Genomic DNA, 16,870 nt, shown 5'->3' with positions numbered 1-16,870 from the left:
TCCATGACACTGCCAGACCACAAGCAGCAGAGGCTGGAAAGTACTGGAACACCCGCCATGCTCACCGGACTTGTCTCCGTGCAATTTTGACTTTGTTCCCAAAGTGAAAGGACCATTGCATGGGAAAGAGTTTGGAACAAGACTTGAGAGTGCCAACACTTTGAAACATGAGATAGCAATAGTCACACGTGGTGAGGTGACTGGCATCCGACTACTCCTGCACCGTTGGCAATGTATTGTCGACAATCTAGGAGACTACATTTAGGATTTGCAGTAAATATTACTGTACTCTCTGATGAAGCACATGGATTTCCTGGCTGACAGTTCCTTCACTTTATACCCTACATCAGGTAAACCAACTCGGCATTATTCTTACATTTCATTGCACCTTACGCTCCCCACTCTCATCTGTATATTTCCATTTGTCTAGTAGATCCCGCACTGTGCAAAAAAAGAATACTTTCCATGACTTATGCCCTGTCGTAAATTGATGATAATTTCCTAGTATCCGCATACTAAGATATAGTTTATCATGTTCTATTGTACAGGGTCTTTCACTCAAATTGGGGCTGGCCGGCGCACCATAGCGGGTAGATGGGCAGTATGAATCCCATGTGAATACCAAGCACACATAACAACGCATAATCAAAGTAAAATCATTTCTCACCTTGTCATAGATGATGTTGAAAACGTCCACCTGCATCTACACATTTCTGGCTTCATCTAAGGAAAAATTTCCATTCATACGCATACGTTTATCTACCAAGATAGCCTCAATTTCTCTCATGATATTTTGTTTGATTTCATCTAGAATGTGAGGGTTTGTTGCATAAACCTTATTTTTCCATTTTCCCATAAATAAAAATCTGGGGATCTTGCAGGCCACAATGGTTTTTTTAATTAACCTGTTGTCAAAAATTTCCTACATAAAACTTAATTACACGTTAGCCGTATGCTCGGTTGCCGAGTCTTGCTGGAAATATACAGATTGGCATTCATTGTCCGTCAATTGTTTGAAAATGGTACGAGAATGTCATTCCTGTATCTCTGCCCAGTGATTGTGGTTTCAAAAGCTATAGGCCCTATTATCCTGTCTGCAATTATTGCCGCCAACATTCCCATTTTCACACCCTAGATGAACTCAAAATATCACGAGAGAAATAGAAGCTATCTCGGTAATGAATTAATGCATGTGAATGAAAATTTCATGGCCCGGACGATGTGAAGATACAATACACATTTCCACAAGCCTTTCCTATGCCAATGCATTTAATAATAATAATAATAATAATAATAATAATAATAATAATAATAATAATAATAATAATAATAATAAACAATTCAAGAAAATTGTTTGAAAAAATCCGATGTAGCAGAAAGGATACACAAGATGGAAAGAGCATACGGTGTAAATAGCAGTATCTACAACAAGAAGTGCTTATCTGAAAAACTCCAAATATAACACTACAACACAGTAGTCAAACCGGAATACCTGTACGCAGGTGAATGTCTAGTAATGAATCACAAGCCGAATAAATTAGAAGTACTGGAGAGAAAAATTATACGGGAAATACTCTGTCCACTAAGAACTACATAACTCAAGATATCAAGAAGTGATGATATACAGTATACCAGAACATAAAAAACATAACAGATACAATGTAGAAGAGGCGATTGATATTTTTGGACATTTATACAGATAGCCCCAGAAGAGTGCGACAGGCTTCAGCAGCCGGCACAATTCCTATCCTCGCCGCTAGATGGGGCTTCATTAATTCCATTGCTGACCCGGTCGAATGACTGGAAACAGGCTGTGGATTTTCATATACAGAATGCATGAAAAGTTAAACAAACAGCTTCAAATATCTCTGGAACAAAAAGTCAACAATAACCTGGATTCATGAAGTAAAAAGATTTGGAAAGAAACAACATAAGGGAAGAAGTAAGAGAGAAAGATTTCTAGAAAGAAAATGTTAAAAATGGAAGAATTCCAAGGTCGGAGGGAAAGAAAACAGGTTCAAAATGGTCCGAAGAGAGGAAAAGGAAGCATAGCGATCAGATGGAGTTTTGGAGGAAGAAGGAACAACAAAGGAGGAAGCATTGAAATTGTCACGTGATTCCTGGAAGATCCTGACGGAGAAATAATAATAATAATAATAATAATAATAATAATAATAATAATAATAGGTGTTGGTGATTATTGTTTTAACAGAAAGTACAACTAGGCAAAAATCCTCTATATAACACTAATCAGAGGGGGGAAATGGAAGGGATCTGACATTTCGAAAAATGAAGGTATCGGCCAAAGAAAGACATGGGCCACGAAGGGCATGAAACTGAAAGACTCCTTATGGGTCGCAACCTAATACCGTCAAGGTCGGAAAAGAAGAAAAGTTGACCAAGGGAGGTCTGATAGGATCGATGAAAGCTAGGAGCCTGGCACAAGTAGTAAGTGGAAGCAATACCGGGACTCGGCTAAGGGCCCCGCGGTCGCCTAACCACGCTCCCAAGTTCAGAGCCCCTGGGCCCCCGTTTAGGTCAGGCAGAGGATACTGTGGGTGTTATTCTACCACACCCAGCCACAGGGGATGATAATAATAATAATAATAATAATAATAATAATAATAATAATAATAATAATAATAATAATAATTGTGTGGGGCCGGGCTGAGTGGCTCAGACGGTTAAGGCGCTGGCCTTCTAACCGCAACTTGGCAGGTTCGATCCTGGCTCAGTCCGGTGGTATTTGAAGGTGCTCAAATACGACAGCCCCGTGTCGGTAGATTTACTGGCACGTTAAAGAACTCCTGCGGGACTAAATTCCGGCATAGTGGGACGTAAAACAAATAACATTATTATTATTAATAATAATTGTACCGGGCGGTACACCTCCACGCCGCTAATTCAAACTTTGCGCCAGTTGAAACTCCTCTGGTGGAGGAAGTCTGAACTTTATCTAATGTATTAATTTTCAAGTTTCTCAGAAGATGTCACTACTTGGAAATTTTGAAGTTTCTGAACTGGGTCGTTTTTGATGTATTTTTGTTTTACCTGTAGTAAGAAGTGTGAACTTTCTCTTCTAGAGGACACTACTGAAGAACTACAACAGTGCACCCTAGTGCGTAGTGAAAGAACTGTTTTTTGGAGAAATTTTTATTTCAAAAGTTTGTTTCTTGTTAAATTTCCTTCTGTTATTGTTTAAGTTGGCTGTATAACCCTTTCTTTCCCCTTGTTTTGAATTTAGCCAATCCCGAATTTCTTTAATTAATTTCTGACCAATCAGATGTATCTTCTCCAACTTGAATATCTTGCTTAACCCTAGCCAATGAAGTTTTTGTGGGCGGGTGTTCTCATTTCCGAAACGCCTCGAACTTTCCACGAGAGTATTTAAACTGCTGATTTTCGGGTCTCTGCGCCACTTCAATACCAACTTTCAAAGTGTAAAGTACGTAGCAGGGGGCGGGAAGCGCCTCTTTCTTCGGGCAGCAGTTCAACAACAAGGTAATGGCCGTTTAATAACTTCTTTTCTTGCTAGCTCGGCAGTTTAACTCTCGGGGCGGGTCCGAAGCGTTTCCACCATGTAACTTTCCCTAAAATGTAAAGACTCTTAGCATCTATTCTCTTTTAAAGCTACATATTGGGATAGAGAGTGCTTAACACTCTCGAGCTCCCACTCATATTGTTTTGAGGTGAACTTATTTTTCTCAACCGATTCTTCTTTAACGTAACGTAAATTGTTTCTTTCTAAAGTCACCTCTTTAGTATGGGATTAGCCCTTGCATTATCGGCCTAGAGCCAGATTAGGTTTTAAACAAATGTATTATGAGTGCAGATCGCCTCCTCTCAAATTGGTATTTTAGAGGCCATGTAATTACCCTTTTCTCTCTTAATAGGCCTCAGTAGGTTGGGTATTTTACCCCTTATTTCGTGTCCGTGGAGGACAACTTGAAAGTGAAGTTTGGTGTGGCCTTTGATAGGCTTAAGGTTTGAGAGCGAGTGGCTCTTTCTTGAAAATTGAGTGTTGTATGCCTCGAGGAGGCTTTACTGTGTAATTTTGGAGCAAGTGCTCCTGGGCATGAATGGGGTTTTCTGCCCCTCTGTTAAAACTTGTTTTGGGGTAAAGTTGGGCTAATTGCCCAAGAATTGTGAGTTCGGGGCTCGAAGCCCAAATCCTGTAAATACTGTAATTGTAATTTGTTACCTTGCTACTCTGTACCTGCCATTATTGTTATTTCTTGATTTTGCTAAGAAAATATAACCTTGTTAAATTTTATCTTAACTTTAATTTCGTATTTCGAGGCCCGTTCACCCCCGCACCTTCTTTCACCTCTGCTAATCCACCAAACCACGGTAACAACAATAATAATAATAATAATAATAATAATAATAATAATAATAATAATAATAATAATAATAATAATAATGAGCACTGAAATGAATATAAAGTTTTAGTTAATTTCATACTTAGCTGTATTCATCAGTCAGTGTTTTCTGTCTGTTTTTATTTTAGGAGGTGATAACACCACATCATTACACAGTGTACAAACACAGTCCTCTGTTGAGTTGTGAATTTATCTTTGCACATATTTCGCTGTGTACGACATGCATCACATTTAAGCGATTAGGAAAGCTGCAAACGCAATGTGACTGATCAAGCTCGCCATTCCCCAACAACGAAGTATATTAAATAGTAAACAGAAGATCAAAATACTGGAAATCCTATCGATCGATTGTAGTCGCTACTGCTTGCTATACGTTATCTATGTAGCTATTGATGCCATTGGTTACTTCAAATTCAAGATTGTGCTTCATTTCTTATGTTTATTAACTTTTCTATACACATTTTTCCTGGAATAAAAGACACCCTCGATTAATGTTATAAAAACTGAAAAAGAAAAAAAACTTCCATTACGCGGATATATACAGTATGTCCATTTTATCTGGCAGAAGAACAAATTTTCAGACTTTTCCTGAATTCCTTGACATTTCGTGGTTTTCCCGTGATTTACCAAATTCCCTGATATTTCCCAGTTTTCCATATGGGTGGACACCCTGTTAAACTTCTGAAGCCACTCCCCTAATTTTTTCATTATATTTGAGTAGGGAACTGTTGGTTAGGAAGAACAGCACACTTATAGCCCCGAAGAGTCTTCCTCCAGTCAGTACCTGTGAGCAAGCAACTTTTAGTTGTAGTATCAAATGGGTGTTGTCGGAAAGACATACAAAATAAATATCCTCTTGTCGGAATTTTTGAATGACCGAGACGTTTAGGTGTGTGGACAAGTTCTCAGCTCTAACAACTTTCTTCCCTTCTGGTTTTCTAAGTCAGAGTAACAATGTTTTCTTATGCCAATCATTGGAACAGAACGCATCAAAATCTCCCCGAAGTAGAGTGATATCTAAAATCTTTTAGGGCCTCACTCTGTCAACTTTCAGACTGGTACACAGTAGCCCTGCTTTATGGCCCTACTACTGTGATTAATGTGATCAGGTGGGTGATAAAACTAGTCTTCTGTCCGTTAAAACACAGCTATCAAATCGTAAGACTAAGAAGACAGCAGCTCTCCTTCAAGAAACCTCTCCTACAGAGTATAAAAATGGCAACAAGGAGTTCTAAGTCAGTTCTGACAGACTGATGCCCTATTCGACTTTCCTCAATAAACTTCTCTTTTCAAACTTAGGAACACCTACCAAGTAATTTTTATCCAAAAGCAGACCTATGTAACGACAACTCTGACAGAGCTGACTTAATTTTGTTGGGTAACACTGAATGCACCACCAGAGAGATCTTTAACGACGACACCAAGTAACAAGACTCAGCCAGATCAAGCTTGAGATTATGAGTCTGATAAAACTGTACTTTTTTAAGGTTACAAGTAATCATGCTCATGGTCCTTATTGACCAATAATTTGAGAATATATATAGTTAAACCACTTAAAAGTGCATTTAATTCGTGAGCTTAATCTTATTAATGTGTCTGCACTGGTGATGACTCCAAAAGTAGAAACATGTTTACATTTATTCCACTAATAATTTTTTTTAGATTGTAATGTGTATTAATTTGGTGTTTTAAGTGTATATATATATATATATATATATATATATTTCTTGGTGGGGGAGAGATTCATTTTGGCCTACTAGGGACAAAGGGGCTTATCTTTTCTCTCAGCTAAGGTCTTTGATTTTTCTTGGCCCAGTACACTTTCATTATCTGGCTGTGTGCCTGCTTCCTTCCATCCGTACACTTATGTCTGGTGGTCCCTGTACTCTTAGTGCTGTGAGACAGTGGGAAGACTCCCTGTAGGATGGCCTGTCGGTACTGAGATCGATTCTCTATGGTCTCTAATGGGATCTGTAGTTCCTCTAGGTCTGATTTTACCGAGGTGATCCACTTGGTCTTGTCACTGTGAGGATTCTGTTGTTGAGCTGGCAGGGTTCAGGCAGGGCACGTGCCCGTAGAAGGTCAGTCGCCTTTTCCTCATACAAGTGATTACGTCTTCCTGATGTTCGTGGAGCTAGTTTTGCCTGATTCTGTAGCTGCCATTCTCTCTTATGGGTCGTAGTATCCTCCTCAAGATCTTCCTTCTTTAAGTTCTAGTTTCCTGAGTGGGCTCCTTCGATTCATCAAGAGGCACTCAGAGGCTTAGAGTACAAAGGGTCTTACTATTGAGTTGTAGTGCTTCAGTTTTAGGTTCTTGGAGAGGTACTTGGAGGTGTAGATGCTTTTACACGAATGATAGGCCCTCTCTAACTCTGTGCACGTGGCGTCTATGGCTAAAGTTTCGCTATCGCTTACTGAGAACCATTCTGCTAAGTACCTGACAGCAGGAACTTTACTGATCCACCGAGGCAACTATTGAGAGACTGGGATGGATGTTAGCTGCAATAGTTATGCACGAATGAACTAGGATCATACTTTGAATTGATGGGCAAAAGAGGGAACTAATCCATTCCGTACTCTTTCAATTGGGCAAGTTAAAATAACTGCCTGAAATATCACTGCAGAAAACAAAAACAAAAAAAGAGAGAGAGGAACTCACCGATAGTTCCCAGGGTTGTCCAGTGAAGGCCTGCTGTGCCACGAGCCACCAGAGAAAAGCCGATGGTGGCTCCAACGATACTATGCGTGCCAGAGATGGGAAGCTTGAAGAAAGTGGCCACAATCAACCACACAGCACTACCAGCTGCAAAGAAATACAATAGCTTATCACATTGAACATAGGGGGGTACAGTGACGACACTGCTACTGAAGAGAGAGAGACTTACCCAGGGAGGAGAGGCAGCCCAGCATGAGTTCTTCCTCCCCACCAACGTACATCTCAACATCCAAAATGCCTTTCCTCATAGTATCAGACACTTTTGAGCCTGCAACAAAGAGACACACATATATAGCAGTATTGACGGGCCAAGACCAAGCCTGCGATTTTACCACTAATGCCATTTTTACACCAAATGTTACCAACAAATGTTTTTGTTATCAAGATGTCTTAGCAACAGATGTTTGACAGAACTCCAGTGTGACTTGTTTTTATGTCAGTCACTTCCTCCGCTTCCCTTCCTGTCCACCATCATCAGTCATGTGGTCGCTGCGAATGATAACTAGCCAACCAGTGTGCTGTGTGTTGTTAACATTGTGTAAAAGCAGCTTAACATGTACTGGTTACAAATGTTGCCAACATTCCTTGATCTGTACCCACTTCTTGTGAATAAGAAAATTCTTGATTCTCGAAACACCAGTGTTAATGTGGCTTAACACAAGCAAAATGACTGGCAAAGCAGCTGAAGTTTCCAGTGATACCAATGCTATGTATTAATGATGCAAAACTGCCACATAATCCCATACAACAGAGAGGTTCATGTACTTGAAGCGTGTTGTAAGTGACCATGAAGTATCGGAAACATGAACAGCAGAGAAATAAAGCAGTTCTGTGTTAGCAATTTTATTTATGAGTTTAAAATAATGTAGGTACTAAGAGTTTGGGAAGAGCTTCCAAAATATGGACTTCAGTTATGTATTTATTTATTTATTCCCTTCTCCAAATAATGAGACTTGTTAAATATCAAATTACTCATAAATTAACTGCAAACATTAAACCAAACTGTTAAATCTATGTAAATATCCCTAAGTTAGAAACAAAGCAAAATGTTTATCTTTTTCCAGATTATCAATATTGTAATGAGGCATTCCTTGTTCTTCTGTGAACATTAGTAATCTGTAAAACTGCAGAGTTGTTTCATATACGTCATCTGTTCCTACTTCGCTGCTTCTCTTTGAATACTATTCCATAAACTTTGAATCTGGCGCTTTACAAATTTGATAGCCTCTGCACAAGTGCTTTCGCAGAACTGTACAAACAATTCATAAGTAACACCATCTGCATTTCTATTCAGAAATTTCACCAACATGGAAATATTTCATGTAATTTTATAAATTAAATCCAAAAACTTGTTTGGCAAAATCAGAGTGTCCAGTTTGATAGCACATTATGACACCAGACACAAGATTCCTAACGTCTGAGAACATACAAGTCAAAGCCTCTTATAGGAGAGTATGCTTAGAGCGGGACATAGGCTGTCTACCAATCAACAGTATTACTGTGTCATCCTAAGCCTGCTGACAATACTGCTAGCGTATCATCAGCTAATTGGTATTATACATACAAACTTGATTGAGCACTAACTCCATATTATACGCCACTTAACTCTATTTTCTTCGAATATACTATGAAAGAATGGAGATTAAAAACAAAGGCATGAAGTGATATTCTAAGGACAATGTTCCAGAACCAAATGAAACATCAAAAATGACAGCTACTGAATGGATGGGGTGAGAAAACTACTAGAAAATGCAGGAATGGGGTGCTATTGGAAAGGAAATTCATCAAGGGATGACAAAAAGTTGCATACGAAGATGATCCACGAAGACAAACAATGAGCGCAGAAAGTAACAGCAAAAGACTTGATAGCAGAATTCTATACAGTAATTACAAATACAACAATACAAACAGAAATGTTAACTAAAAAGGGAAATGAGAGAGATATTCTTCTGGGTTTTGTTTGCACAGTCTACCTAGGAAGCCTTACTCGCTCACTGAGCTATGTTACAGCTGTAATGGCAGCGGCCAAGCACAAAGCTAGCCGATCAGTGTTAACGCTAAAAAACAGCCCTCAACATCATCCCGAGCCAAAACTGTTTCAATTTCTGAGAGGCACCCCACCACAGCCAGCTACCCCAGCAATTCAAATTAAATCCCAGTTTCAATGAGTTGAGAGTTCCTAGCAAGTTACTTCATATTCAAATGTCTAAAAACAAGAGAACATGTTCTGAGCCATTAGACAATAGCATTTGCCTGCAGCTCTGCACACACAGAAACTAATTTTGTGGCCATATGTTGAACTGATGAATACTGGAAGCTGTACCAAAATACATTCTTTATAGCTGTTTTTAGTCATGTTAAACATTTTGGCTTTGGTTGATTTGTTCATATGGTTGAAAAAAGACCCATAGAAAACTGCCTAGAGGGGGCATATAACACCACGATCAGCAAGAAACGCACACACTGGCGCTTCCAAGTGGTGCACCACTATAAAAGAGATGTGTGGTGCTTTGGATGGCTTTGAATTCCACACGACAAGCAGAAGGCAAGAAAACCAACCGTGAACCTGCTTGTATTGGTGACCAGCTTCTCTCTGCCCAAGAGGCCTCTCCTGAACAGTTTGTGATATAACCAAGTGCAGGGAAATTCTGGATGTCTCTACTTCAATATGGGCAAGTTTCAGGAAAAATGCCCACCTGTCTGTTTATCTAAACCAAATGACACAGGCAAAAGTAACAAAAGTGACTTGTCCTCTCAAAGTTAGGACAAAAAAGCAAAAAGCAAATAGATACTAAATTCTTATTTTATTAGTAAGATACAAAAACAAAAGAACATCAGCTTACCTATGAGGATTGCTCCAGCTATCTCAAAGATGGTGGCCAGCACACAAGCTTGTCGAACTGAGAGCACTTTGGAGCCGACAGAGGTGCCGAACGAATTGGCCACATCATTGGCACCAATACCAAATGCCAAGACGAAGGCCATAATAAAACCAACGATGATTATCCATAATACTTCTGCTGCATAGGGATCCATCTTCTAAAGAACTTTCCTCTTCCTTAATTGCAAAATTCTAATCCCGACTTTCTCAACGAATTAACCTGCTAATATACTGCTGCTTCGGTATTTCCTTTCCTTCCTTGAGATTCTTACTTGCTTTCCTTTCACACCAAATCCTTCTCTCATCCACTAACAGTCACACAAGTCTCCACAAATCCAAAACTACACACCATCATAAATCCCATACTTGCACTCCTTCAAAACACACCCACAAAATTTTCAATCTTTTCCTCTTAAATACTTCTTTATGTGTACTTCTTTTTTTCCTTTCTTAAATATTCTTTTGATTTCTAGTATTAAAAATAAAGAATAATATCACAGAAAAATGCTTTCTTCCTTTGTAGACTTCTGCGTACCTGAGCTTTTTATATTTAATTTTAAAAATCCAAATGCCTTTATTTCTTTTTATGAAGTAATAAATATATATGAACTCTCCTCTTTGTTCGGTATTAAACAGCACGTGATTTGTTAACAACAATACTATTATACATACTGCTTATGTCAAGAGATTTCTTTAAGTACTTCCTAGTAAAAATGAAGATCAATTTGCATTCCTTATTCCAACAAGCAATCTTTTTATTAACTGGGGCTTTGTTTCAAAAATGTTCCCCTTTGTAAAATACTTAGGCCTATTTAAGTATGTATTCCTTTAAGCTCTTTGTTCAAATTAAGTAACGATTCTTATTTGCCTTTCTTTCTGGAGACCTTCAAACTTCTTTGTACAAAAAAATTACAAAAAGAAATAAATAGGGTATGGTAATTTGCTCTCTTGTGTGTGAAACTGCACTAATTCTATCTCTTCCCTCTCTATCCCTTTTTTGTTCTAAAAAATAGAAAAAACAAAAAAGGGAATCGAGATTTTGGCTCTTGTGTCCAAGGTGTTCGGAAAATTGACACTGAATTTAAAAACACATCCTTGCGCTTCTTGAATCGTGAGATATGGGAAAGAGGTGACAACTTCTGATTATATGCACGTCTTGCTTAGAGAAAATAGGAGTTCTGAAAAGAGAAGAAAAATAGAGATGTAACACACATGCATGAAGAATTATACATCAAAACTTGACAAAAGCAAACAATTTTAGCAGGTCTGACAAAAATTATGTAAAAATGCATATACATAAAAAATTATATATAAAATCTTACATAACAAAATGAAACAATTTTAGCATGTCTGTCAAAAATTATGAATTAAAATGCTCTAAACAAAAAAAACAACTTTTAAATGATACTGCTGAGTATAGCAAAGCATACAGGATTATTCACGACTGCTGACTGCTTAAGACATTTTGAGCAAAATACATTATATAGACCTGTGCCCTATTCTCAGAATGTGGGTAGTTAAAAAGATGTGATTTAAGTTGTTTGTAAAACGTATTTATCTTTATTTCCTTTGCTTTCTTCCTTTGTAGACTTCTGTGTACCTGAGCTTTTTATATTTAATTTTAAAAATTCAAATGCCTTTATTTCTTTTTATGAAGGGTAAAATCAAATCAAATAACTTCACAGATAATCCTTTATTTACTTGTTCGTGTTCTGAAGCTCGACGTGTGCCCTGAATTCTGTAATTGCTTCATACGGAAATTTTCGAATTTTTCACCAACGGATGTACGGTACCGTATGTTTTTACGAAATAATAATTATTGCAAACAGTACAAATTCTAGCCACTCGATGCATCATTAATGCACAATAGTATTATACAGTTTAGTTAACATTCTCAAAAACTGCCAGCATCCACTCACGTGTAGCTCTATATAGCTACACACGGCTGTCTTAGATTTCCGTAACGGCGTGCATGAAGTGCTCAATTAGGCCGTCACGTATTTGTGCTTTCATTTTATTTCACTCTTCAAACAACAGGAACTTAAGACAAATAGATCTTCCAAATTATTGAAACTACTGTAAATTACACAGGGTTAAGTAAAGTAAACTCGTGTCGTCACCCCGAGGTGATGCAGCTATTTTCAGGCATATCGCCAGTGAAGCGAGCTGCATGTACCATTCCAACCACATTCCAGTCCTCCTGCCATTCTTAAATTTCTGGAAGTACCGAGAATCGAACTCGAACCCGCTAGGACGGTAGCTAAAACACTAACCGTTAAGTTACAGAGGCGGACAGTTACACAAGGTCAAACGACACTTTGCTCAAAATGTCTTCAAAAATAAGCTCCGTAAATGGCGATAACTCCTCGAGAATTATCCTGTATTATACTCATAATTCTGTAAATATGTTTCTACTACAAAATAATCTAAGTTTTTACGTGAGGTTTTTTGACAAACACAAAGGACCAGCATGGACAATGTCATATCTAATCAACGCACGTTAATAAGAACAAGGAAAATTACATCGACGAACAAAGCGATAAATCGCTGCTGTTCTATCTCAAAAACACCCATGGCGGGCAAAAAAGTGGTACACCCCTCGTTTTCAATATAGATTTAAAATAAATACTCCTGAATATGTGTTCTGTGGATATAAAAGTAGTTTCAAGAAACGGGACTACGGGGTACACAGACAAAAAAGTGTGGGTTCATGAACGACCGCATAGTGCACAAATGCACAAATTTTGACAAACTTTCAGTTGCGGAAAGCGCCACCATCCAAGAGAAAATTATTGGCCAAGGAACGGAAGACTTTTTACCGACGGGATCCGTAACGGATGTACCTTGGAGTGGGAGACCGTCGACGCGTTTGGAAACGGTGTCGTATGAGTTGCGCCGAGTATAACTTGCGCCGTGCTCAATCATTCTAGGAACTAGAGGTCTTGTTTGGGAATTCCACAGGGAAGTTAAAGATCTCATTTTGTGTCTCAAATCCGAAGCAGAAAGCTCGAATTTTAAGATTGCCAGGAATGAACTTCATCTTGAGGGCAAAAGAAAAAAAGTTACGTGCAATTAGACCAAAGGATCTTGAGAGCAACGGAGGTCTATTTGGAAAGCGGTAATGTAAAGAAATTCATCAGAAACATGTCATATCCTCCAACTGGATTAGACATTTAGTACTGAACCGTTCATTCAACGGTGCTTACTTTGCAAATATACAATGTAAATATTAGGTTTAAGACACTGACAAGGTTATAGGCCTACCGAAAATTTAAATCATGTATATAGGCATTAGTTTTCATAAGGATGACAAGGCCGAATGGCCGCTTTCTGTATTGGTAGACTTGGCTTGTTAAATAATGTCAAATCATTCAAGTAATACTTAAGCGGCTGTTTTAAGTTCAACGGAGATCGTCTCAATAAGACATAATGAAACAACCCTGATAGAATGAACATTTGCGACGGAAAACTGTAAATTTCAGTTATTGTTAAGATTAAAAAAGCTTCTTCATGACGCTGATGTAACGTAGGCTTCCAATCACTGCTCCGGGGGTTAAATCTACGATAACTTTAGATAGCGTTTATGCTGGACAAAGCTGGCGTTCAAAATATTATTTCTGATTTCTTCATATTTATATCAGCATCACTGTTTGAAACAATTTCATTTGTCATTTATTAATCTTTCATACCCAAGGGAATGCGATAGGCCTCGCCAGGGCACACAATTTCCTTTCTTTGTTAGTAGCTATGGTTCATTCTTGAGCCCTATCACTTCATAAGGGGTGCATGTCGGGGAAACGTAGGGTGAGACAGATTTTTCTGTTTTCACTGGTCATTCTTTATTCAACAAATTCGCTACATTCCATTTGCCATCCATTAATCTTTGTCCGCAAAAGCACGTCAGATCTCGCATTCGGCAGTATTTTCTTCCTTTAGCGGTATTTCATCCTTCATCCATTCTATTCCTGACCCTATCAGTTAGCTACAAACAGGCTGTGGATATTCTTCATAAGACTGAAAGACTTTTTTTTTTTTTTTTTTTTTTTGCTATTGGCTTTACGTCGCACCGACACAGATATGTCTTATGGCGACGATGGGACAGGAAAGGGCTAGGACTGGGAAGGAAGCGGCCGTGGCCTTAAGGTACAGCCCCAGCATTTGCCTGGTGTGAAAATGGGAAACCACGGAAAAGCATCTTCAGGGCTGCCGACAGTGGGGTTCGAACCTACTATCTCCCGAATACTGGATACTGGCCGCACTTAAGCGACTGCAACTTTCGAGCTCGGTGACTGAAAGACTGATTACAAACTACGTAGTTATACACATTTCACCCACTGATATAAATACGATGCAGGTTTTCTAAATATGCAAGAAACCAACATTGATAGAGTGATTACTGAGCTCGATAGCTGCAGTCGCTTAAGTGCGGCCAGTATCCAGTATACAGGAGATAGTAGGTTCGAACCCCACTGTCGGCAGCCCTGAAAATGGTTTTCCATGGTTTCCCATCTTCACACCAGGCAAATGCTGGGGCTGTACCTTAAGGCCACGGCCGCTTCCTTCCCACTCCTAGCCCTTTCCTGTCCCATCGTCACCGTAAGACCTATCTGTGTCGGTGCGACGTAAAACAACTAGCAACAGAAAAGATAGAGTTAATGATATTTTTTATATATTAATTTCAAAATCTCAGTACTACAGATATTCACAGACATTCCTTGAACTTGGAAATAACCCCCTGCGGTGCAGCGCAGGTAGCAGATGCTTAAGACAGCTGTCAAACCACTTCTACTCCCGGCGGGGAATCTCCACGGCGCAAATTATACTCGGCGCAACTCATACAGAACCTTGGAAACTTGTGCCGCTGTTGAAGAATCAATAAGGCGATCTCCATTTAAGTGAACCTGTAAGCGTTCATCTGAACTGAACATTCGGCCTTCGAACATGAGACCGCATGAGTAGTATAATTGGATGGTTCTGCGGCCTCCTCCTCCGCCCGCGGCGCGGGAAATTTGAATTTTGGCGGAAATTTGAATTTTGGCGGAAATTTGAATTTGTAAACAAAGCCACGTGCTTTTTGACAGCTGTCATCGACAACAACGCATCGCTAACCTCACTGCTGCCATCTTGACGGGCCTAAACCTCAGTGGTACCAACTTAACCTAACTAGCATGAGGTAAACAAAGCCACGTGTTTTTTGACAGCCACGTGCTTTTTGACAGACAACGCATCGCTAACCTCAGTACTGCCATCTTGACGGGCCTAAACCTCAGTAGTGCCAACTTAACCTAACTAGCGCGTGGTAAACAAAGCCACGTGCTTTTTGACAGCCACGTGCTTTTTTGACAGCTGTCATCCGCCATCTTTAATCCATAGAGCACGGTGCTGCCCTCTTTAGCTACTTACCTTTGAAATGTGGTGGCGGATAATTTGAAAAATGCTTTTTGACAGCAGCCATCTTGCATCGCAAACCTCAGTGCTGCCCTCTTTAGCTAGATACCTGTGGTGGCAGACAATTCCACGTGACAGCAGCCATCTTTAATCAAGAGAGCACCGTGCTGCCCTCTATGTGGTGGCGGCGAATTGAAAAATTCCACGTGCTCTTGTTTGGAAACAAACTCACGTGCTTTTTTGACAGCTGTCATCTGCCATCTTTAATCTATAGAGCACAGTGCTGCCCTCTTTAGTTTGAAATGTGGTGGCGGCAAATTCCACGTGCTCTTGTTTGGAAACAAAGCCATGTGCGGCTGTCATCCGCCATCTTTAATCAACAGAGCACCGTGCTGCTATCATGCGGGCAATTTCATCACCTGTCATCCGCCATCTTTAATCCACAGAACACCGTGCTGCCCTCTTTATGGCTACTACCTTAAGCACGTAGTAGCGGGCAATTTGAAAAGTTCTGCTAGCTATCATCCACCATCTTTAATCAAGAGAGCACCGTGCTGCCATCTTTAGCTAGATACCTTTGAAATGTGGTGGCGGCAAATTGAAAAATTCCACGTGCTCTTGTTTGGAAACAAACTCACGTGCTTTTTTGACAGCTACCATCCGCCATCTTTAATCAACAGAGCATAGTGCTGCCCTCTTTAGTTTGAAATGTGGTGGCGGCAAATTCTACGTGCTCTTGTTTGGTAAACATAGCCACGTGCTTTTTTGACAGCTGTCTTCTTGACGAACCCTAACCTCACTTTGAAGGACAATAGAGCGTCGCTAACCTCACTGCTGCCATCTTTACGGCAGTAAACCTCAAGGCTGCCACCTTATGCATGTTATAGCGCGGAATTTAAAATCCAACAGCAGAACGTCGCTAACCTCACTCTTGCCATCTTGATGGGCTTAAACCTTACTGTTGCTACCTTGGTTATACGCTTTTGTGTTAGTTTACTGTTAATCGCTAAGCTGTTCGCATCATCGAAGTTGAGAGTAACAAATGTCGAGTAGATTTAAAGAATAATCTGTTAGCAGAAGATAAAAGTCCGTCATGGAAAAACCTATTTCTAGGTATATTTGCGAAGAGTGTGGAAAAGCATTTTCCCGAAGCTATCACAGGAGACGTCATGAGATATCATGTAGGACGATTTTTCAATGCAAACATTGTAGAAGAGAGTTCAAGAACGCATACAACGCTCAACGTCATGAAGCCGCGTGTAATGTAGCTTCATCGGGAACAAAATACAAAGAGCTCGACCATATTCCAGCGAACACTGATTTATGTTTAAAAAGTACACCTCTGCGAGAGATTTTTAATTCTCCCTTGTTGTCTAGGCCTGCTGCAAGTTCTGTTACTGAGCACAAACTTCAAGATAAAGAGAGGCAAGATCATGATTATGATAATAAGGATAATGATGTTGATCAAAACAGTAGTAAAGGGAAAGTAGAAGAAGAAGAAAA

The 16,870-nt window shown here is 39.5% G+C and overlaps 1 protein-coding gene across 5 annotated transcripts in view; it reads right to left on the bottom strand.

Moving 5' to 3' along the window:
• Positions 1-16,870, bottom strand: part of NaPi-III (Na[+]-dependent inorganic phosphate cotransporter type III) — a 428,747-nt gene that overhangs the window by 97,138 nt on the left and 314,739 nt on the right. For all 5 annotated transcript variants that reach the window (XM_067158237.2, XM_067158240.2, XM_067158241.2 and 2 more), the window contains 3 exons: positions 9,942-11,157; positions 7,268-7,366; positions 7,042-7,185 (listed from right to left, as the gene is read on the bottom strand). In XM_067158237.2, the coding sequence (XP_067014338.2) occupies positions 7,042-7,185; positions 7,268-7,366; positions 9,942-10,134 (436 nt within the window). In that variant the 5' untranslated portion in view covers positions 10,135-11,157. The remainder of the gene's footprint in view (positions 1-7,041; positions 7,186-7,267; positions 7,367-9,941; positions 11,158-16,870) is intronic.

This window comes from Anabrus simplex, chromosome 14, assembly GCF_040414725.1.
Source record: "Anabrus simplex isolate iqAnaSimp1 chromosome 14, ASM4041472v1, whole genome shotgun sequence".
NCBI lineage: Eukaryota > Metazoa > Arthropoda > Insecta > Orthoptera > Tettigoniidae > Anabrus > Anabrus simplex.
This window is presented reverse-complemented; position numbering and strand designations above follow the sequence as displayed.